This window comes from Saimiri boliviensis, chromosome 1 (assembly GCF_048565385.1).
Source record: "Saimiri boliviensis isolate mSaiBol1 chromosome 1, mSaiBol1.pri, whole genome shotgun sequence".
NCBI classification, from domain to species: domain Eukaryota; kingdom Metazoa; phylum Chordata; class Mammalia; order Primates; family Cebidae; genus Saimiri; species Saimiri boliviensis.
In genome coordinates, this window is record NC_133449.1 from 32,941,545 (window position 1) to 32,964,485 (window position 22,941).

A 22,941-nucleotide genomic window follows, 5' to 3' on the forward strand; every position below is an offset into this window, starting at 1 on the left:
CTACTGGCAAGTGGTAGATCCACAATTTGAGCCCAGGCTATTAAATCCCTTGCTCTTTTTTACTGTGTCACAAAGCCTTAATATAGTTGGATTGTTTCTTGTAGCTATTCCGGGGATGTTAGTCCTGTTGGAAGAATGAACATTTGTATCTGAGCAAGAAGGTTAGGAAGGGTAGGTATTTTAGTAGCCCCAGATGCTAGAGGAATTGGGTAAGGGAAAGGCAAGTCAGGAAACCTCATTTGGATGGTGATACGAGAGAGAAAGGCTTTGGCTGGATTTGGGGAATGGACAGAGGGAGACACCAAACTGTCCCATTCGGCACCTTTGACTTGACCTGGACCTGGTTCTGTAGAACACAATCCATCCATACTTGCATTAGAAGATGAACTTCTTGAAGGCAGGGCTGTGTTTTACTTACCTAACTGTTACGTTGATGAACTCTTCTCCACTAAATGTATAGCAGAAGATTAGGATTAGAGTTGAGGCGTTGGATAGCTGTAGCCTAGTATACTTTTGCAATGTTTTCTGAGGAACTGATCACATCATCTCTTCCTTCTCTGGTGTGCTGCCTGGCTAGAACCGGGGCCTTGTGTGTGGCACTCCAAATCAGAAACCACTTTCTGCCTCCCATTCATGTTCACTGGCTGGCCTAGGCTGAGACCTGATGGGCTCTGCAAGCTCTCACGTCCCTGGGGTGAGAAGAACAGATGCTGGCTTGCAGCATCAGCCATCTTCCTCATTCTCCATAGTTCCTGGTTATTCACTAAATGCTGGCCTAGAGTTATCTCTACTGTGGTTAAATATAGAAAATTAGGTAGTGATTTTGATAGCACATGACTAGGTTTATTTGGGTAGGTGGATTTTTGTTGAGATTTTCTCTTCACTTTTGCACACATACCTAATTGCATGCTTGCTGAAATGGAAGAAGAGAGGGACAGGGACAACCACTGTCACAACTTTTGGTGCCCTGACTCTAAAACTCATATGGTAAACTGGTTTTTCATGAAGAAAGGTGATGCTGTAAATCTAGACAGATTTTTCTGAAGTACGGTTTTTAATTCATACCTTAGGATTAATGTTACTGTCATTTGGAAAGCCAGTGTAGTTTTGGTTTCTCATGTGATGTCACACTTTATCTCTCTGCTTCAGCTGATCCCCCTGTGATCTCGGAAGAGAAAGGGCCCTGTTTCAGACTTGTCAGTTCTGGAAGACAATGTATGCACCCTCTGTCTGTTCACCTCACCAAGCAGCTTTGCTGTTGTAGTGTGGGCAAGGCCTGGGGCCCACACTGTGAGAAATGTCCCCTTCCAGGCACAGGTAAGACACGCCCAGCTGGATGTGCACATATATTCCCAGCCACATGAATACAGAGGACAACTTTGGCAACTTGGGTCATTTTTGGTTTCTGACTTTACTTTTTAATAATACAATGTAAACATTTTTGTCACTTTTATAGAAACTGTAGATGTACAAGGTTGAATCAGTGGGAAAATTATGTGCAAAGAGATTTTCCCATTTCTGTGTGACATTAGACTTTCTCTTGAATATTAAGAAAATCCATTATATTTTATCTTCAACCTCCAGGACTCTGAGTCTGAGAAGGCTCTGCTAGGCCATGTGCTTTTCTTTTTTTTTCTTTTTTTTTTTTTTTTTTGAGATGGAGTTTCGCTCTTGTTACCCAGGCTGGAGTGCAATGGCGTGATCTCGGCTCACTGCAACCTCCGCCTCCCGGGTTCAGGCAATTCTCCTGCCTCAGCCTCCTGAGTAGCTGGGATTACAGGCACGTGCCACCATGCCCAGCTAATTTTTTGTATTTTTAGTAGAGACGGGGTTTCACCCTGTTGACCAGGATGGTCTCGATCTCTTGACCTCGTGATCCACCCGCCCCGGCCTCCCAAAGTGCTGGGATTACAGGCGTGAGCCACCGTGCCCGGCTTTGGTCATGTGCTTTTCTAATGATTGGCTGTTTATCAGTTCAGAGTAACTAGACTTCGTGCAGTTGACTCATTTATTCATTTATTGAGTATTGTGCTTAATTTCTTTAATTGGAAATGGAGGGAATTATATTCATGATTGAATTTATGCTGTGAAGATTAATAACTTAAGGGCAGATCTTGCCAAAACTCCTAAAAACTATAAGAGTTGAGTATTAAGAAGTAGATTATTCTTTATCCTTCAGTTTGGTGCATAATTGCTGTACATCCTGAGAAGGCAAATTTCTCTCTTTAAATACCTCACTTCTACCAATGAACCACCCAATTTCTCAAGGAGGATCAAGTAGTTACATGGAAGAGAAAGAAATGTAACCTGAAAGTATTAGACCTGATATTAACAAGGAATAACCTCAATTTCACTACTTGGGATGGGCATAAAATAGTGTATTCAATTGCATGTTTGATAAGATGCTTCCCACTTAGGGAAGTGTCTTAACTCTCACAGGGCCATGTAGCGTCTTAAAGCTGTAACTTACAAGATAGCAGACAAGATTTAAATATAAGTGTCATGATCTACTTTTGTTTATGGTTAGAACCAGAAAGAACTGTGTTAAGGCAAAGGATTATACAACGTTGTTGGTATATTGATAGACTAGATAATTTAAGGCCTCCAAAAGGTCCTAGTACCCTCTCATGCCATGTGATCCACTCATTATTAAAAATTAATGATCATGTAAATAATCTTTATAATTTATAGACACATTTTTCTTGAAGTTCAATTTTTTAAGCTTTTAGTTTGTGAATTTATTATGCATATTATTGTGTGTGTATAATGTGTTTTTAATTTTTTTAAAGTTTTTAAATTTTTAACTTTTAAGTTCAGGGGTACAAGTAGAAGCTCAGTTTTGATAGCTTTGTAATCCTTTCCTGAAGCATAAATTGAAATGGTGACTGTAGCTCAGGGATACTCCTCTCCAGTACTGTCAATAAATTTGAAAATAATATTCAAGATAAAATTTTTGCACTTAATTTTTAGTTATATGGTGATTTTCATTAAAAATATTTAGTTCATTAATTCTTTAAACTTGGGTTTTAAAATCATATTTTCTTCTGGAAACATCTTTTCAAGTAAAATTGTATTTTGTAATTAAACATAAGAATGAAGTTCTACCATTTAGTGTGTGATCCTTAGAAAAACAATATTGTAGCATACTATAATTTTAGTATTTTTAGTTTTCTTTTTATTGAGAACTAATTTTAGGTCCCAAACATTCAATAGAAGATCTCTTGTTCAGTGAAAGTGAGAAATGACTTATTTTACTTTCAATTTTAAAAGTAGAAATAAAAAAGTTAACCATAAGCTCCTTGGTGTCTGCATTTGGTAACTTGCCTCCAACACCAACACCAAAGGGATTAGGTGGATTTTTCCTCTGAAGGCCACACACTGTTTTCACCCGCTTCTCCCCCTTTCCTTTCCCCCTCACTTATTCATGGGGATTACGCTGTGGTGGTTAGCAAATCACATGTGCTGAGTCTACTTTTTTTTTTTTTTTTTTTTTTTAAGGAATACAAAACCACTTTTTTTTTTTTTTTTTTTTTTTTTTTTTTGGCAATGATAGTGATCCCAGGGCACAGAGTATCTCCTTGGCTTCTGGGTAATTAAACGAGCTGGTCACGGCCAGGTTTTTCCCAGTTGTTGTTCCTTTACTTGAAAATAGCTACATCTGTATTTGGCATTTCCCTTTTTTCTTGATTTTTACCTATCATCTCCAGCACATCTCACTTCTCTGGACTCTTCCTCACTATTCCAAGACTCTCCCCTTCGGAAACCCTTCCCCTTTTCAGTCCTCCTTAATCAACATCCTCTTAACAGCTGACACATGGCATTTTGGCAGAGCCCTTTGTGTTCTGCAGCTAGAGACAAACTGTGAGGATTTCAGCGTCTCATTTCCCTGAATAGTGATTTTTGTTTTTGTAACCTTATGGCTCTTCATCTTAGACAAATGTCACTGAGCTCTTTGTGAATAAGTAATGAAATTATACCAAAGCAGGAAAAAAAAGAAAGCCTGGTTTTTGTTGCTAACACATATACACACAACATAAGACATATATAATACATATAGTGTCTTCTATATATGAAGTATCTCCTAATGTATAACCTAATAATATGATATATAATATTTCCTAAGTGGTTGCTGATTTTATGTATATATATATATATATAAATCCTTCTGTTACCATGGTTACGTGTCAGTGGCTTCAACCCAATTGGTTGGTTGAATCTATGGATACAGAACCAGATATGTAGGGCTGATCATACTATGCAGTTTTATGTAAGGGACTGTAAGGGACTTGAGCATTGCAGATTTTGGTATCCACGGGGGTGTCCTAGAACTAATCCCTCATAGATACTGAGGGACGACTATGTATATTATGTGATATATAAAAGATATGCTAATTATATGCTCTACGTAATATATATATATTCTGATTGGGTAGGATAAGGAATTAACAGATGGAGAAATGTTTAGTAAAAAAAGGGTTGGATTTTTTTTCTGTAAATATGCAAGTTTATCAGAAATTTGAGCAATTGCCTTACATTTTACACCTGTTTTTGAAGTTTTAAAATGTAACTATATTACTTATGATTTATTAAGAGCTATTCATCATGATATTTTCCTCTGTATAAGTTTGCACTGTTAGATTTTTAAAAGGAATATTTTCCCATCCCAAATCTAGCTGCTTTTAAGGAAATCTGTCCTGGTGGAATGGGTTATACGGTTTCTGGCGTTCATAGACGCAGGCCAATCCATCACCATGTAGGTAAAGGACCTGTATTTGTCAAGCCAAAGAACACTCAACCTGTTGCTAAAAGTACTCATCCTCCACCTCTCCCAGCCAAGGAAGAGCCAGTGGAGGCCCTGACCTTCTCCCGGGAACACGGGCCAGGAGTGGCGGAGCCAGAAGGTGAGAGTGGTGATGGATCATGGACTCTAGACATCTATCTGCATGTCTTCGCTTTTATTTCCCTGTTTATAACCCTCTAGAACAGAGTTTTTCAGCCTCAGCACTATTGATATTCTAGGGTGGAGAATTCTTTGATTGGGGGTTGCCCTGTGTATTATAAGATGTTTAACCACTGTTCTAGAATAGTGTGTACCTAGTAGATAACAATATTCCACGGTAATTTCAGAATGTCTTCTTGCTGTTTGGGGGCTACTTTTTCTTGGCGTTTGTTCCTGGAACGTGATTTAGATCCTTCAGGGAATAGCCCTAATTCATTTCTTGTCTAGAAGGCCATTTAACAAATATTTATGAAGTGGTATCCACAGGCTTTACAAAAGTTACGGCATTCTAAGGGGCAGTCAGGGATAATGGAGGGTGAAATGAAGGAAGCTAAATGATTGTCAGTTGAAGAGATCTGGTGAGCACCTAGTGTGGTTCTTCCATTTACCCTCTGAGAAACCTGAGACCTGGAGAAGGGACATGATTTGCCAGAGAGTATGTAATGGGACCTGTGACCAAGGAGCACATTTTCCCAAGGAAATAGTTTCAGGCCTTATACTTGAGAGGGAGTCAAGAAAATAGAATTTGACTCCCTCTCTGGCATTCAGGATGCGGGATCATCCCTGTCTCTATATAAACCAGCAATATCTGATAACATCATTTATCTTGCTTACAAAAATTTTCACCTCAGAAAGAACAAACATTTTAGATTTGTATAGAATAAACAAATTTTCTTTAATAAAGCTCCTGTTGGCTTTTCACAGTTGATTCTTAGGTTAGAATTCAGAGGGCCATTTTTGGGTGCTGTTGAGGAGGTAGAGTGCCCAGGCTGGCACTGAGTTGGGAGCTTGGTACAGCCTTCTTCTTGGTAGGGCAGGCTATTTTTCTGGGCTCTGAACGTTTGTGTGTTCTGGCCTATTTGAGTCTATGCTTTCACTCTCTGCGTTTCTTCCTTGCTTAGGCAGAACAGGCAGAACCTCAGCTGAAATTGACAGTATTCATCAGTTTGCCCCTAGACACTTACTGTCACAACCAGATGTTTGCAACTGTTCACTGTTTGCACAGGCAGGAGGAAATAGGCTCTAGTTCCAGATTTTGCCTCAGGACCTTCTTGGTGGAGGGTTAGGGAGAAAAAAAGGTTAATTGACTTTCTCCAACCCCAAGAATATTTCAGCAGTGATTTTAATTTATCTGGTACCCTGATTGCTTTCAGGAGTAAAGACATCTACCCAACCTGTAAATTAATGTTTGTGGAGAAAAATCCTGGTGAATGTTAATCCAGGGCTTTAGAACTAAAATGAAGGACTGATTAATGAAGTCTTTAAAAATACAAAGGCATCACGAACACCCTCACAATAATGTTTATGATTGTGTAATGTGTGATTTGTTCAATATATTGCTACTAATCTGTAATTGGTTCTTACTGGCTTTGAGATTCTTTTTCGTAATTTAGTTAGCATATCTTTCTGAAAATATTCACGGGGCTTCATTAAAGGTTGGAATACATAAAGGATGCAGCACATACTCTCATTTCTCTTATTGAAATAAGTGACATTCTTTTTTAACATTGACACCAGAAAGCATTTCAAGCATTATATACCATAAGGATAACCCTTTCACCAATTAATGAAAATGTTGTTTTCTAAGATATGGAAAGTTTACATAATTGAGATAAGGCATAAAATGATGATGTACCAGAAGGTATTGCCTTCTTTAGCTTTTTAGTTTAATTTCAATTTTGGAAGGGTTTGAAAGACTTACTCACATCTCCGTGTGCTCCTGTAGCTGAGGAGTACCAGCATTTAGAGTTCTGTTGGTCATGTGTAAAATTCCCTCAAATGGCAGATGATTTTAATTCTACATTTGCTTAAGTTTGGTTCTTAATCCTTTTATAGAGATACTAGACTTCTACAGCTTTTGAAAAATTGAACTATAATAGACTGAATTGTCTTAAATCTTACTAATACCCTTTTTCTTTTCTGTTTTTAGTGGCAACTGCACCCCCTGAAAAGGTAATTTATTCACCATTTGCAAGTCTTTTCCTTTTCAACCTTCAAAATGATTTTCTATTAGAATATGTATGGATTTTTAATAATTAAATTTGGCATCATTTGGTTTAAGTTAATATAGCATTCAGTTATTCAAAAAAATTTATTGAGCCATTGTTATAGACTGGCACTATCCTCAGTGTTAAAAAACAGTGGAGGACAAATAGGACCAAACTCTCTACTTTCATGAAGCCTCAATTCTAGTGAGAAGAAAATGGTGAACTAATGGGAATCAGGAACATCAATATAATTCAATGTCACCTGATGGCCTGGACCATCTGTGAAAGAAAAGCTGTGACATGTTTAGGTAATCATGTATTCTTTTTTTTTTTTTTTTTTTTTTTGGAGACGGAGTTTCGCTCTTGTTACCCAGGCTGGAGTGCAATGGCGAGATCTCGGCTCACCGCAGCCTCCGCCTCCTGGGTTCAGGCAATTCTCCTGCCTCAGCCTCCCGAGTAGCTGGGATTACAGGCATGCACCACCATGCCCAGCTAATTTTTTGTATTTTTAGTAGAGACAGGGTTTCACCATGTTGACCGGGATGGTCTCGATCTCTTGACCTCATGATCCACCCGCCTTGGCTTCCCAAAGTGCTGGGATTACAGGCTTGAGCCCCCGCGCCCGGCCCCGGTAATCATGTATTCTTAGAGCACATATATAGTTAGTGAGGTACTTCTTAATTCAACTAAAATTTAACATATATGTTTGAATATAGTTAGAACAGAACTTACACTTAAAAGTTACAATCAAATACTAGAATGTTACTCTTTAAAAAATTAGTCTATTGGCTTTTGGGCATAAAACAGGGCTATGAATTGTGAGACATTTTAGTAGGAAATGTAAATACTTTCTGGATCTAAGTCCTATTTATGTAATATTGTTCTTTCTCATAATCTTGCTTTCTTTTTTTAATGATACATTCATTAATGAACTTATGTCCGGGAACTACTGTGATATATTGCTAGACTAAATTATGCTTGCATTTTGAAATGGGATCTCAATGCACGTAACAGGCTTTAATTTTCTTTTTATCTCCTACTTCCCCATAATAATTACATGGAAATTAGGTAATCATTAAATGTTTATATGTTTATGTATCATTCTTTTAACTGACAAGAATACATTATTAGAATTTAGATGAGACAATACATACATAAATTATTTTAAATAGTGTTCTAAATCTTTAGCTTATAAATATGGGATAGAGTAACATATATGTCATAACATAAGTGCTGAAAGAATCAAGAAAAAGAGGCGTATGATTTCGGAGTGATAGCATTCGTTCAGGAAGAATGAATGTATTCGGGAAGAGTATTTTGAGCCCCCAAAAAGTATAACAGATATGTGTATTTTATGTGTACATTTGAAGCTCTTAGCATTTGAATTTAGTTCTGATTGATATATGGGAGGAATTATTTAGCTTGTAGGTGAACCAGCCAGTGGCCTGACAGCCTCATCATAACTCAGTTATTCTCTCTTTATGATTGAATTTAATACCTCTCATTAGGAATCTAAAAGAGGGCCGGGCGCGGTGGCTCAAGCCTGTAATCCCAGCACTTTGGGAGGCCGAGGTGGGTGGATCACGAGGTCAAGAGATTGAGACCGTCCTGGTCAACATGGTGAAACCCCGTCTCTACTAAAAATACAAAAAAAATTAGCTGGGCATGGTGGCACGTGCCTGTAATCCCAGCTACTCAGGAGGCTGAGGCAGGAGAATTGCCTAAACCCAGGAGGCGGAGGTTGCGGCGAGCCAAGATCGCGCCATTGCACTCCAGCCTGGGTAACAAGAGCAAAACTCCGTCTCAAAAAAAAAAAAGAATCTAAAAGAGATCCTAAAAAATTTTCTTGTATACTTTTACTGTCTTTTATTTGGGGAGGAGATAGTATGAAAAATACAATCATAGTCTTTGTTGTCTTGGTCTTTACAAAAGTCTCGTGATGTTATGGGATGGATGAAGAAAAGAGAGGATAGCCCAGAGATGTGCAAAGGTGTGGAGGAGGGGGCAGCAAGGGTCATGAAGGACTTGGTCAGAAGCAGAAGTGGGGACTGCTCTGCAAGGCTTAGCCTACCAAACTGCTGTTGGAATCAGCAGCAATGCTTTGCTTCTTGACTGGACCCTATTCATTAAATGTAGACGTGGTGTAGATTAGGAAGTCTGCTGCCTCAAAGTGGTGGGGGAAATTCTGTCTGTAAACTGCAGGGGTGGATTAACACCTGATCGTGGTCTGTTCCTTGTTGGCACTGGCCATGGCTGCAGGGAATGGAGTGCAATCGAGACTGGTGGAGGTCACCTCTAATAAGTCATAGAAGCTAGTATATAGGCCAGGCACGGTGGCTCACGCCTGTAATCCCAGCGCTTCGGGAGGCCAAGGCAGGCAGATCACAAGGTCAAGAGATTGACACCATCCTGGCCAACCTGGTGAAACCTGTCTCTACTAAAAATACAAAAATTAGCTGGGCATGGTGGTGTGCGTCTGTAGTCCCAGCTATTCGGGAGGCTGAGGCAGGAGAATTGCTTGAACCTAGGAGGCAGAGGTTGCAGTGAGCCGAGATTGTACCATTGCACTCCAGCCTGGCACCTGGCAACAGAGTGAGACTCTGTCTCAAAATAAATAAATAAATAAATAAATAAGAGAAAGCTAGTGTATATTCTTAAGAAGACAGAGGAAATGTGGAAAAAACTACTAAGTGCTCAATATTTGTAGGAGATGAATTTTGGTAGGACTATGCACATCAAGAAGAAAAAGGAAGCCAGTTAGGTTATTACAATAAACCAAGAATGAGAGTGAGTCCAGCCTGGGGTGGTAGGGTCTATGGATATGAAAAAGGGTGAACAGCTCTAAGAAAAAGTGACAGTGGATGGGACTTGCAATGAAGAACGAAAGAGGGAGGAGTAAAAAGTGACTTTAAACCTGGATGGGATAGATTAATGACTGTGGCATTGGCAGAAATGAAGTTGGAATGAAAGCCTGGATGGTTTTGAAGGGGATGGGCTTGAGGTATTTGTGGGATATCTAAATGGACTTACCCTGTAAGCATTTACGCTTACAAAATTGGATTTGTGAGGAGATACTCAGACAGACAATTTTAGGAAAGAGGTGATACTTGAAGCCAAGAGAAAAGAGTGTTAACAGAAGCCAGACGAGTAAGCTTTCTGGAAGAGGAGAGTAACCAAGTAATTTGATGAATACTTTAATGTCGTGATGATATGAACTCTCTGGTCCCACTCTGGTGTGAGTGAAGTCACAGATCCTTAACTAGACTAATTGTTGAGTCTGCATGAACCTGCACGGTTGTAGCAGGAAGCTGAGCCACTAAAGCTGGACTGCTTCTCTGCTTGAGACAAGCCTGGGCACCAAGATGTGTGATGAAGCCCCAAATTCTTCTCCTAACCGGCATATTTCTGTTGCTCTGCCTGACTACCACTGTTCAGAGAGCTGGAGTTGTAAAGTTATCAGACATGAGGTTAAAGGAGGCCATAGTGACTGACTGGTTTAAAATATTTTAGCTTACCATGTGTTCTTTGTTATGGCACATCTGCCATATCCATTATTTAATCTGCAAACTGTGGCTGGTCATCTTAGTGGGGCAGAGCCACATGTGAATGAAGTGAAGCTTTAGTCATCTCTTGAGGTTAGTTTTGCCCTGTTGCAGACCAAATATGGACCCCTGGGCCAAGGCATTTACTTACAAGGTCAGACTTTGGGCCTCAGGGAAATGGCTGAGTATGTGCATGGATCAGCACCACTCAGAAGCATTTAGGGCTTCTCATAGTAGTACCACATCCATGTTTTTGTTACTGTTTTTGTAATTTCATGAAATCATACAGGTACAGTCATATGATAGTTCTTTGCCTCTCTAACAATATTAAATAAAAATAGTAATATGTGGGAAACTAAAAATAATTTCAACTTTCAATTGTCTTTTTCTTTCTTGTTCTCTTTTAAAATACAACCATCCAGGAAATATCTTCACTGGATCAGGAGAAAACCAAACTTGAGCCTGGTCAACCCCAGCTGTCTCCAGGCATTTCAACAATTCATCTGAATCCACAGTTTCCAGGTAACCTGTGTTGATCTGTGCTGTTTGTCAGAGTATGCTGAATACAAATGTAAGAAGGGAAATTTTTGTCTTTGATTTTGTGTGGTAAATTACTAGACTTTATAACCAAAGTTCAGTGTTAAGCATAGTAATATATAATGTTAGTGTAATTACAGCACTGTAAGTATTGAAGCAGGGAAGATACATGGGTTTTTTTGTTTGTTTTTTACTGTTTTCTGTGATCAGGAGTGGTATATACTATTCAAACATTATTGAAGGTTATCATTTGATAAACAATCATTTTTTTGGCTTCTGCATCACTCAGGTATTCTTGCTAAATGTTGAACCCAGAGCGATAGATTAATACCATGAGCTTTCAGGACATAGAGCAGTTCTTTATATCCAAGAAATGCTGCAATATATTGCTGGACTAAATTATGCTTGCATTTTGAAATGAGATCTCAGTGCACAGAACAGGCTTTAATTTTCTTTGTATCCCCTGCTTCCTCATATAGTAGTGATTGAGAAAACATCACCTCCTGTGCCTGTTGAAGTAGCTCCTGAAGCTTCCACATCTAGTGCCAGCCAAGTGATTGCACCCACTCAAGTGACAGGTTGGTGCAGTATTTGTTATGTTATATATCCCACAGAGGAGACGTGAGGCAGAGCTTCATTTTCAATGCAGTATCAAATTTATAAGCTTGCTCATGGCAACATTAGTCATAATAGCAAATATTTGGAAATCATCTAAATACTGTTTAAAAAGAGTGTGTGTAAATAAATTATAGTACTTATGAAATGGAATATCACATAGTACTAAAGTAATGTTTTAAGAGTAATATGAAGAAATACGTCATGATATTTGTTAATAACTGCAGAATACAGTGTAATGATTACAATTTTACTTCTAAAATTTTTACAAACACAGAAAAAGAGACAGAAAATACATCAGTGTTCAGTTCGTTTCTCACCAGTTAATACAGGATCAAGGATAATATTTATGTTCTTCAATCTGTTTTTATTTTCAAAGCTCTTGATTATAAACATTTTAATCATGAGTGAAATGTATACAAATGTTTTATATTTTGAAACAAAAGCAAAATTCTAAATGTCCATATCCTTAAGGTGTGTCGAGCTCTTATAAATCAATAGGAAAAATACTAACAATTGAGAAATGGAAAAATAATACAATCAGATAATTTGTAGGAAAAAAAATAATACCAAGAAACATATAATGGAAAAATTTAAATTTCCTGGTAATCAAGGAAAGGCAAGTTAGAATAGGGTAATACCTTATTTCTATCAAATTAGTATGTAAAACCCAAACTACTTCTATTAGGATGAGATTGAGACTCTCTCACATTGCTGAAGGGAATATGTGTTGGGGTTCTTCAGAGAGACGTTCCCAACAGGATAAATGCAGATAGACAGAAAGAGTTTTATTGTGAGGGATTGGCTCACACCATTCTGAAGGCTAAGAATTTCCTGGGAAATTGGTGGTGGTGTGGTTCCAGTGCAAACCCAAAGGCCTGAGAAAGGGGAGTTGGTGGCATATGGGAAGTTGATGGCATAAGTGCCAGTCTGAGTCTGAAGGCCTGGATACCTGGTGTGCCAGTGTCTGAGGGCAGGAGAAGATGGATGTTCCAGCAGATTGCCTTCCTCAGTCTTTTTGTTGTGTTTGGGCTCATCTCCCAGCAGATAGGAGGATACCCACCCACGCTGCTGAGGGTGATCTTCTTTACACAGTCTAACAATTCAAAGGCTATTTTCTTCCAGAAACACCATCACAGGCACATCCAGAAATATGTAATCAGCTGTCTGGACATCTCGTAGCCCAGTCCAGTTGACTCATGAAATTAACCATCACAGAGTGTAAACTGAAAAGCACAAACTGGCAATATGTATAAAAAACTTTAAAACTATTCAGAACTTTTGACTCAGTGATTCCATTTTAAGACATCTTGTCTGAGGAAATAATGTTCCCAAAGGCTGTGGGTAGTAGTTTATGTAAGTGGTTACCTGTCACAGACAATGTATAATAGAGAATAAATAGAAATAACTGAACATTGAACTACAGGGGCATAGATAATTATATTACATCTATACATTGGAACATTGTGTTGTCACCAAATGTAGTATATTTTAAGAACTTTTATTGAAATCTAGCAGAAAATGGTCATACAATATTGCTAAACTTAAGATGAAGGATATTTAAAAAAAGATATAGAGTATTATACCAGGTTTTTAAAAAGACATATATACATTGAGAAAATGCTGGGAGGAAGTACATTAGAAATTAGCAGTGGTTATTTTTGGTAGTGTAATCTGAGAGATTTTGGTGTTTTGTTTTATATTTTTTATTTTCCGTATTTTATGTACTCAACAGTTATTTTTAGAGTCAGAAAAAAAATGTCACTAAGAGATATCATCATCAACTTTAACTGAATTCATGATAGCACTGCAGGATGAGGCTGGCAGTGTGTTACAGGAGCTAAATGGAAGAGTTGGCAGCCTCCTTTAGAATATTCCCTCCTCGGAGAATGTTGTGGTTCCTTTCTAATAGAAATATTCTCATATGTTAAGCTTTTGGCCACTTAACTGAGTCAGTAGGATAGGACCCTCGTCCTTCAGCATACAGCTGCAATCACCTAGCTGCAGCTCCACATCTGGGCATCCCTGATCTCTTGGTTCTGGGAAGCTCCCCTTCCCCTGAAGACTCAGAAGTGCCTCCTCTCACTCCTTGGTCTCTTCCTGTTGCCAGCACCTGCTCCAGAGTGGAGCAAAGTTGTGGCCAAGCCCAAGTGCAGTTGCAACCCAGCCAGGTGTGCGTGTGCATGTGCATGGGGCGGCACCGACATGCCAGCCCCCTGCTGTCTTGGTCCCCTCTGGACATTGGGCACCAATGAGCATGGGCAACTCAAGTGCGAGCTTGAGTTGGGCTTGCAAGTGTCCCTTGGCCTAAACAGCCTGGGCATGTGGACAACATGTTGATGGAGGGAGGCAGACAGGTTCCTGGGTGGAAAGAGGTGGGTCCCCAGTGAAACCCTACCTTGCAGCCAGGAATGACCTGAAGCCTGGGTGCCAGGCTGCCAGTTCCAGGCGAAGTCCATGGCCTGGAGTAAAGACTTCATTGATGACCATTCAGCCAATCAGATGGTGCTTTGTCTAGGCCCACCATGGCCACCCAGGGATCAATCAGCATACATTTCCTCCATTGTGAGCCCATAAAAACCCTGGACTCAGCCAGCCTCACACTGAAGTCAGGACTACCAGCTGCAAGAAAGAGCTACCCCACTTCAGGTCTCCTCAGCTTTTCAGGACCACCTGCCTACAGAAAGGAGCTACTCATTATGGGTCTCCTGAGAACTGTCATGTCAGTCAGTGAAGCTCCTTTCCACCTTGCTCACTTCCCAGTTGGCTGTGTACCTCATTCTTCCTGGATATGGGACAAGAACTCAGAACCCACTGAATGGTGGGACTGAAAGAGCTATGACACAAATGAGGCTGAAATATCCTTTCCTGCTTGCCATCTTGAGGGTAACAAGAAGGGGAGAAGAGCTGCAGCCCTCTGGGGAATCCAAACCTAGGGGCTCCCCAAGCCAGGGCTGTAACAGCCTCTTTGGGTCTGTGTGGTTTCTGGCATCTCCGAGCTTTTGGGCACCACCAACATTTCTGCTGGTGCTTGCAGCAGCAATTACTTGCAATATGTCTGGTCCAGCTGAGCCTCACATAAAGCCAGCACCTGTGCCAGCCCCTGGAGCTGCCACCCTTCCACAGAAGGTGGCTATGTATAGTGGCTGGACCCCATGCTCCCTCACTCACACACCCCTCACTGTTCCGCATCTGGCTTGCCCTTGGCAAGTGTGCAATCCCGAGCACAGCCTGCCGGGCTGAGTGAGTGGAACAAGCTCAGCAGATGGGAGCAAAACTTGGGCAAAGGCACCACTAGCCACAGAGGTTTCTGGCTGGCAAAGTGACACTCCAAGGATCCTGTGAAAAAATGATAGTGATTTTTTTTAATGGCCATGGCTAGAATTGTTATTCTGTATTCGGAGGTCATGTATGTATCTACTTATTTATTAAGCACACCTATAAGAGACTGCTTTGAGCTGCAATGCATACAAGCAAGTAATACACTATTTTGGACAGTAAGGATCTTTTAATTGTTTATCTTAATGTTAAAAAGAAAAAAATGCAGTAAGACATACTGTAATTCACTAGTTCTTTAGAAATACTGCATTTCCATTTTTCAGTGTGAAGATAAACTCGTTTTGAAAGGGCATGGCTGACTTACATGAACAAACCTCTTGCGTACTAGCTTTGTAGTGGTTAAGTTCAGCTAGATAAATGCAGTTTCAACATTTAAATGCAGCTGTGTAAAGGGTAACAAACTGAAGTTATTCAGGTTCAACGGAACTACAGAGCTGGCTGAAAAAAACTGGAAGTAGCCTTGCTATAGGAAGTTAAATGACAACTTGTTAGAAGCTTAATTTGAGCTTGGCAGAATACAGAACTGACGTCTGCTGTCACATGTTTGTAGCATGAATGTATCCTTCCAGGAAACAAGTGACACTGATTTTTTTTTCATGCAACAGTTGTAGGTACTTCACTTTCTGTAGTAAAAGAACATTTCTTTTTTTTTTTTTTTTTTGAGACGGAGTTTCGCTCTTGTTACCCAGGCTGGAGTGCAATGGCACGATCTCGGCTCACCGCAACCTCTGCCTCCTGGGTTCAGGCAATTCTCCTGCCTCAGCCTCCTGAGTAGCTGGGATTACAGGCACATGCCACCATGCCCAGCTAATTTTTTGTATTTTTAGTAGAGACGGGGTTTCACCCTGTTGACCAGGATGGTCTCGATCTCTTGACCTCGTGATCCACCCGCCTCAGCCTCCCAAAGTGCTGGGATTACAGGCTTGAGCCACTGTGCCCGGCGTAAAAGAATATTTCTAAATGAATCCGTAGGGAGACTGTTAGAGAATCTTTGAACTGAAATGCTTTGCAGCTTTAGAGCTACACTATACGTAGTGATCTGCATTAGCCATAAGAAGACTGTTTTGTATCAAATTTAATTTAAATCAAAATATGTATGTTCCCACTGGTTTCACATGGGGGCCAAACACAAATTTAAGGAGCAATCTCTTCATTTCTCTCAGGAATATTGCATAATAATGTTTTTGTCTCTAAAACACAGAGGAGGTAAACATTATTTGTTCCTGTTAGTTTCTCCCATAGTTGAATAAAAGGATAGAAGAATACACAAGAGTCTAAAATAAATATCATCAGCTCCACATTGTTTAGTGATTATATCTTTACAGTGGTGAAATTGGAAGTAGCCTTTTCAGATTTAGCCGAACACACTTTGACATGTGATAATAAGTGAGCCACGTATTTGCAGGAAATAAGTGTGATATTTTCCACTCTTAACAGCTGACTTGGTGGCTTGCAACATTTTTGGCATACTGTTTTCAAGTGAATTGTATGTTTCAGCATATAAATTCTTGATTTAGCATAGTGTCTTAATAGCTAAAGGATAGGTTGGAAAAATCAAACCTTTCTTTCTCTGGCAGATATTTACAAAGTGGAAACATCTGTTTCAATTGTTGTGGGACAATCTATGCTCATTGTGGGGCAGTTAGGGAGCCAGGGCATTTTCGTAAACCTTTCCATGAGTTAACATTTGATGCCTTCCTCTGGCTCTTCCCAAGCTTTCTCCATGGCTCTGCCAGACTGGCCAGAAATTATTCTTTGACTGACTTAACTGCCTTGTGGAAACCTCTGTAATTATCATGGCCCAGACATTTAAAAAACTATTTGCTCATCAGATCTTTTCCAGAACTCAGAATTGACCCAAAAATGTTTGTCTCTCAAGCATATTACCAGTGTCATTACTGTCTCAATAAACTATGTATGCTGATGAAAAATGAACTTTTATTTCCATGTGAAATCATCATGCTTTAATATTTCCAGACTTCATTCATTCATTCATTCATTCAGGGAATCGCATGACAAAGAAAAAAGCTAAAGTCAACATACCTATTTTCATATTTTGCCAAAAGCTCTCTGTTTCATTTAATTTTAGAAAATAGAGTAAAGATACCACACTGTTAAATCTACCATTGGCCTTGTTGCTGGTATAAATAGAGCATTTGGTTTTCCACTGGCTTTCGGTCACAGCTCTTTTTCCATGTTCTAGATAGACTCCAGCAAAAGAAATAGAATAAGGTCCCTGACCTGGTGAAGATGCGGTTTTCAGAGAGCACACATTTCAGGGAAGAGTAGAGCTGTCCTGTGAACCAGGTGGCATTATGAAGGACATGAGAGAATCCAGTGGGGAGCACTCCGTTGATGATCTCTCAGCAAAGCCAAGAAAGCCAAGCATGCTAAAAAGACAAGACATTTCCATTCACCAGCATACCCCTGACACAAGAAACGAGTGCTGTCTGTGTGAGGCCTGACTCTGGTGTATCAGAGCCCAGTTTCCAGACTTTATATTGTTGCAGTTTGCTCAAAAAATCATATGCTTCTACATAAACTAATCTACTGAGTAGGAAAAGGTTTGCATGCTGATGTGTCAGTGACCACTTAGGAAAAATATAAAGCATCTTGTCTTTGCCCTAAAAAAACAGAAAATGCACAAAACTATTCCTGTTCCTTAAGACAACATTCTCAGGACTTGCGTACTGTCTATGTGCTTAGGCATGAAAACCTAATAGAAAAGGAGGGAAGACACAGGGGGAGATGCTGGGGAGACACGTTTTATATGTTTTAAAGTGTACGTACCAGTAATTTATTTTTTTGCCTGATATTCAACTTTTTTTTTGAGACAGAGTCTCACCCTGTCACTCAGGGTTCAAGCGATTCTCCTGCCTCAGCCTCCCTAGTAGCTGGGACTACAGGCATACACCACCACACCTGGCTAATCTTTAGTGTTTTTAGTAAAGATGCGGTTTCACCATGTTGGCCTGACTGGTCTCAAACTCCTGACCTCACCTCAAGTGATCCTCCCTCCTCAGCCTCCCAAAGTGCTGGGATTACAGACTTGAGCCACCACACCCAACCTCTGATGTTCAACTTTTTGATGAGTAATGAATAGAAGAAAGACAGGGGTGTTTTAAAGGTGTGATTGCTGTTTTTTGTCTTTCTATAAGAATGGAATCCTGTCTGACAAAGGATGAAGGGATCTCTGAGGTCAAACTGATGACAGTTACATTAATTAATCACTTGTGTAAAAATGGGACACAGTAGAAATCAAGTATGTTTCAGAAAGTGTCCCTCTTTCGTTTGATGTATCTCTTAGTACCCTCTAGTGGTGTCAGCCTAACATTTGCTTGTATGTAACGTGATTCTGCCGGATAGGTTCAGTGTTTGCAAGCCACATCTCTATATACTTCTGTACGAGGTAATCAGCTAAAAATCCACAAACATTTTTTTATCAAATTCCAACCTCATAGCTTCTGTCTAAGATAATGGATTGGCAGAAGGCCGTTATTCTTCATTTTACTCCTAAGACTAAAGAGTTACAGTTCCTCACTATTTCTCCTACCTCAGAGCTGATTTGAGAATACTTTAACTATGTTGGCAAATTGTGGCATAGGGATATAACACATTTTAAGCATCGCATATTTTTGAAGACTTGTTCACATATGTAAAAAGTTCCATTCTAAGGCTGTGCCTGCAAAATGACAAATACTTGGTAATAACCAAATTGGTATTACTGGAGTGGGGTAGTGAACACTCCTCCGGCTTTTCATGAAAACCCCAGATTGACAGCCTCTTCATTTGTTCTGAACCCTTGTCCTGAGTATATTAATCCACCTTCTGATTTGTTGTTTGCAAATATGGTCAACATGTCTCTCTGCTTACCACAGAAACCCCAAGAAATCTGAACACCAATAACTTGCAAAGAAAGCTTCTACGTATGATATAGAGTAGATGGTTAGAGTTGTGAATCTCACACTTTTTCACTAAAAACATCCTATCAACAGAAGAAAATTCTTACCTGAAAGTCTATGAGTATAACCTGATAAAAATAACCTTTTACCTTCAGATTTTAGGTACATACAAATGATATTTTCAAGGAAGACTTTTCGGATTTTGAAAGTGCCAAGACATGTTTATTGTAAACATTTTGAAAAGTACAAAAAAATGAAAATTTTTAATCTTAATGATTGTAAAACTTGGATCTACTTCCTTCCAACCTTCTTTTCTATGTGCATTGTAGCATAATGGAAATCATATTCTGTATTACAATTTGTGTCCAACTGTTTTTTTAACAAATAAGCATTTTCCTACCTTGTTAATGATTATATGATATTCTATACTATATGTATAATTCATTGTTTTGGCTTATTATTGCCAGTCACTTAAGTTTAGGCAGTCATGTTAATTACCCATGTTTTTAGCCTTTTGAATTATTTTTCCTATAATTTGATAATATGTTGACTGTAAACAAATTTGTTTTCCTGAAAGTGAATTAACGTAATTAGGCTCACAAAAGGTATAAGTAAGTTGTAAATACGTTGGGTGTCCATACATTTCTCATACAACCAGGTGACTTTGTGCAAAATACTGAAGCTCATATGCTTCCTTTTTCAGATGACTTGCATGAGTAGTCTTAAGGTCACAGCACAGTGAATACTTAATGAAAGATGAAGCTTGTGGTTTTCTTTTTGGAGAGCAATCTCAACCCCAATTTCCTTAGGGAATCTTTGTTAAAGCACTGTTTTCCATGTTCTTCTGGGGCAGAATGGACAGTGTGTTATTAGCGAGAATGGCCCACCTGCTTTTCTTCCCATTCAAACCACAGACCTAACGAAGCTGTGCTCTTAGTTTTCAGGCTCAGAGGCATCAATCTATTTACCTTGGAGGGTTCCTTGGCCTCACTCGCCAGCATCTCTTTTGAGCCTTGTTTACTATATTATGATGATAGATAATAGCCAAATGTAGTAGTGGTATAAATGTTTTGGTTTTAAAATATATTCTTAAATGACTTTAACATGAACAATAATAAAAGATAACTTTTACTGAGCACGTATAATGTGCCAGGCATTGGCTCTGTGCATTATTTAGGTTATCTCTTTCTTTCTCATACTTTGAAGTTGGAACTTTGATTGTTCCCATTTTACACATGTAGAAAAGTGAGTTGTAGAATGGTGAGGTCACGTGTCCCCTGTGGCAGATAAAGGGCAGCAGAATTTGTGCCTGCCTACACTGTCTCCAAGCCAGTGCTTCTAACCACCAGCTGTACCACCTCCACTGTGCCATTATACCTCCTTACAAAGGTCATTGGAAATAGAAAATCTTAAGGGAGTAATTAATGTCAGAAGACCCCTTTTGAGTCCTTGGGTTTTTTTTTTATGGCTTCCACCTAACCATGGACTCCTAAGACCCTACCTCCACTGTAGGGTGCGTCTGTGAGTAGACTAGGGACTTGAACAGGACTAATCTGCACAGGTTGTATAGAAGTCAGCCTTACACAGAGGTCAGTGGAGAGTAAGGAACGAATTTAACAGAAAAGATTTGGGAAAAGATGCTACTTTACCACTAGAAATAAAAGATGATCATGTCAAAATTGGTAAATGAAGAGTAAGATACACCTAGAGTTTTTTTTTTTTTAGAAGTGGGAGGTCTTTTCAGGGATTCATGAGAAATTTTGGAGGAGATTGGATGTAATTGTTGAAACTCAAATATGGCCTGCTAAAGAATGGAAAGTTACCATGTGTTTCTTATCAATAGATAAGAACCCTCTTATCTGTTGGTGATTATAACTCCATCATCTAAGATGAACTAGGGTGAACAGAAAATCATTAATAGGCCATTTTGGAAGCTATTTTATTAATAATTGATTTTCTTACAATTTACAACATAGCCTTTTTCTGAGTTTCTACTCACTTTGGTTCATCTTAAAAATGGTTTCACAAAGAACTATTGATGACCTTGGATGGGACTAACTAATCCATTATAAAGTAATCACATGAATTTATGCTTGATGTCAGAGGTCACCTTTGTCTTCTAAGTGCAGAGCTGGCAATAATTTGCTAGTTGGTCAGGAAACAAAGTAATGCTTTGCAAGTAGGAGTGAAATCTGTTCATTTCTGTGGGTTTTTTCACATTACTTTACTTACTTTTAAAGAAATCAATGAATGTACTGTGAACCCTGATATCTGTGGAGCAGGACACTGCATTAACCTACCAGTGAGATATACCTGTATATGCTACGAGGGTTACAAGTTCAGTGAACAACAGAGGAAATGTGTTGGTAAGAGAAAATTTTGATTGACTAAATTATTGCATATCAAACATTTGTACATTTAGAACATTTTTTTCTTAGACCAACTTAACCATTTTGGGAAAATGTTACTGGTTTAATTTTTTGAAATGTTTATCCCTTAGCTAAGGGAGCTCAAAAAAAGGTTTGCTTAACAACTGGAATTCTCTTACCTCTTTGTTCAATATTTGTTTACCTCACCAAATGTAATACATTTACATAAAGGTGAAATAATTTCCAAAAGCTTTTTGGATAAAGTAAACAAAACATGAATTCCAGAAACAGCTATGTAAAAACATGTATTTAGCAAAAAGAAATTAACATTAATATATACTGCATTGAAGAATTACATTAATTTGCGCACATAAGATTTGATTTTTTAAAGGGATTTTTAAATTGAAAATCCATATATGCTGGCCTGAAGGTGTCAGTCAATTTAGAAATTTAGGGATCTCATATATGCTCCTTTTGGGGAAAAAAAATGTGTCTGAAAAAGATATGCAATAGAGTTAAGTAAATCATGTTAATGTAACTCTAAATTTAATTTTTCTCTTTTTTTTAAGAAAAAAATTCAACACTGAATTATAAGGCCAATATAAGCATTACAAAGGCACCGATCTAATTAATGCAACTTTAGAATATGAATTTTGCTGTTTGGTTTATGTGTATGGTGGGGGAAGGAGACAGCCACCTGCTCCGTAATATGGCTATTTCCTTGTCATTTGCATATATTGTATGCATTACATTTAGAACCTAAAATATGAAGTTGAAAAGTCAACAGAGATGATCTAATCCAACTCTACCCTTTGTGCATGGAGGAATAGTCTCTTTTGTGGCATTTCTGACTCCCTACTGACAGCAAATTCCGTTGCTTGGATGTCGCTTGTTATCAGGAGAATCCTTCTGTGTTGAACTGAAATCTGTCTCTTTGAAGCACCAGTGTTATGGTTTTGTAGTTTTAGCCTTTGAAGCTATACACAGTAGGCTCTTCCCTCTTCCAGTCACAATCCTTCAAGTATTTGAGGAGAAAGATTGTGTCTCCTTTTACTATTGGCCTCAGTTTTAAAGGTTAGGTGGTAGGTACCCAGGGCATAATACAATGGTATTTTATGGAATGGAACAGGGAAACTAAGTTCTTGCTACACAGAACTAATTTTTTTATATGTATTTTTGTATTTTTGTTACAGATATTGATGAGTGTACTCAGGTCCAACACCTCTGCTCCCAGGGCCGCTGTGAAAACACCGAGGGAAGTTTCTTATGCATTTGCCCAGCAGGATTTATGGCCAGTGAGGAGGGCACTGACTGCATAGGTAATGGCAGTGTTCTTCCTGATTATAAATTCTTAGATCTGGGTTTTTAGCTCCTCTAAGACTATCTGTTCAGTGCTTATTCAGACAACCCAGAAATTTTTATTAAACATCATGACAGCACTGTGCTAGATCTCGGGTGATATAAAAATGGATTTTTTTCCTAACATTTTTGAAGAAAGAGCATCAAATATGTGCACAGACAAGATGCATTAAATGTTACTTTTGGACCATCGTGCATGAATCAAAACTGGGTGATTTTGATGTGTATCAAATCAAAAGGAAAGTAGAAATCAGTTACTTCATTACTGTATTTGAGCTAAGCTGGGAGGTG

At 38.9% G+C, this 22,941-nt stretch overlaps 1 protein-coding gene across 11 annotated transcripts in view; it reads left to right on the forward strand.

Moving 5' to 3' along the window:
• Window positions 1-22,941, forward strand: part of LTBP1 (latent transforming growth factor beta binding protein 1) — a 476,883-nt gene that overhangs the window by 328,316 nt on the left and 125,626 nt on the right. For 8 of the 11 annotated variants that reach the window (XM_039478754.2, XM_039478757.2, XM_039478764.2 and 5 more), the window contains 7 exons: window positions 1,150-1,317; window positions 4,674-4,901; window positions 6,930-6,952; window positions 10,952-11,051; window positions 11,546-11,644; window positions 21,163-21,288; window positions 22,485-22,610. In XM_039478754.2, the coding sequence (XP_039334688.1) occupies window positions 1,150-1,317; window positions 4,674-4,901; window positions 6,930-6,952; window positions 10,952-11,051; window positions 11,546-11,644; window positions 21,163-21,288; window positions 22,485-22,610 (870 nt within the window). The remainder of the gene's footprint in view (window positions 1-1,149; window positions 1,318-4,673; window positions 4,902-6,929; window positions 6,953-10,951; window positions 11,052-11,545; window positions 11,645-21,162; window positions 21,289-22,484; window positions 22,611-22,941) is intronic. The other 3 variants (XM_039478768.2, XM_039478760.2, XM_010337514.3) reach the window with 1 other exon arrangement.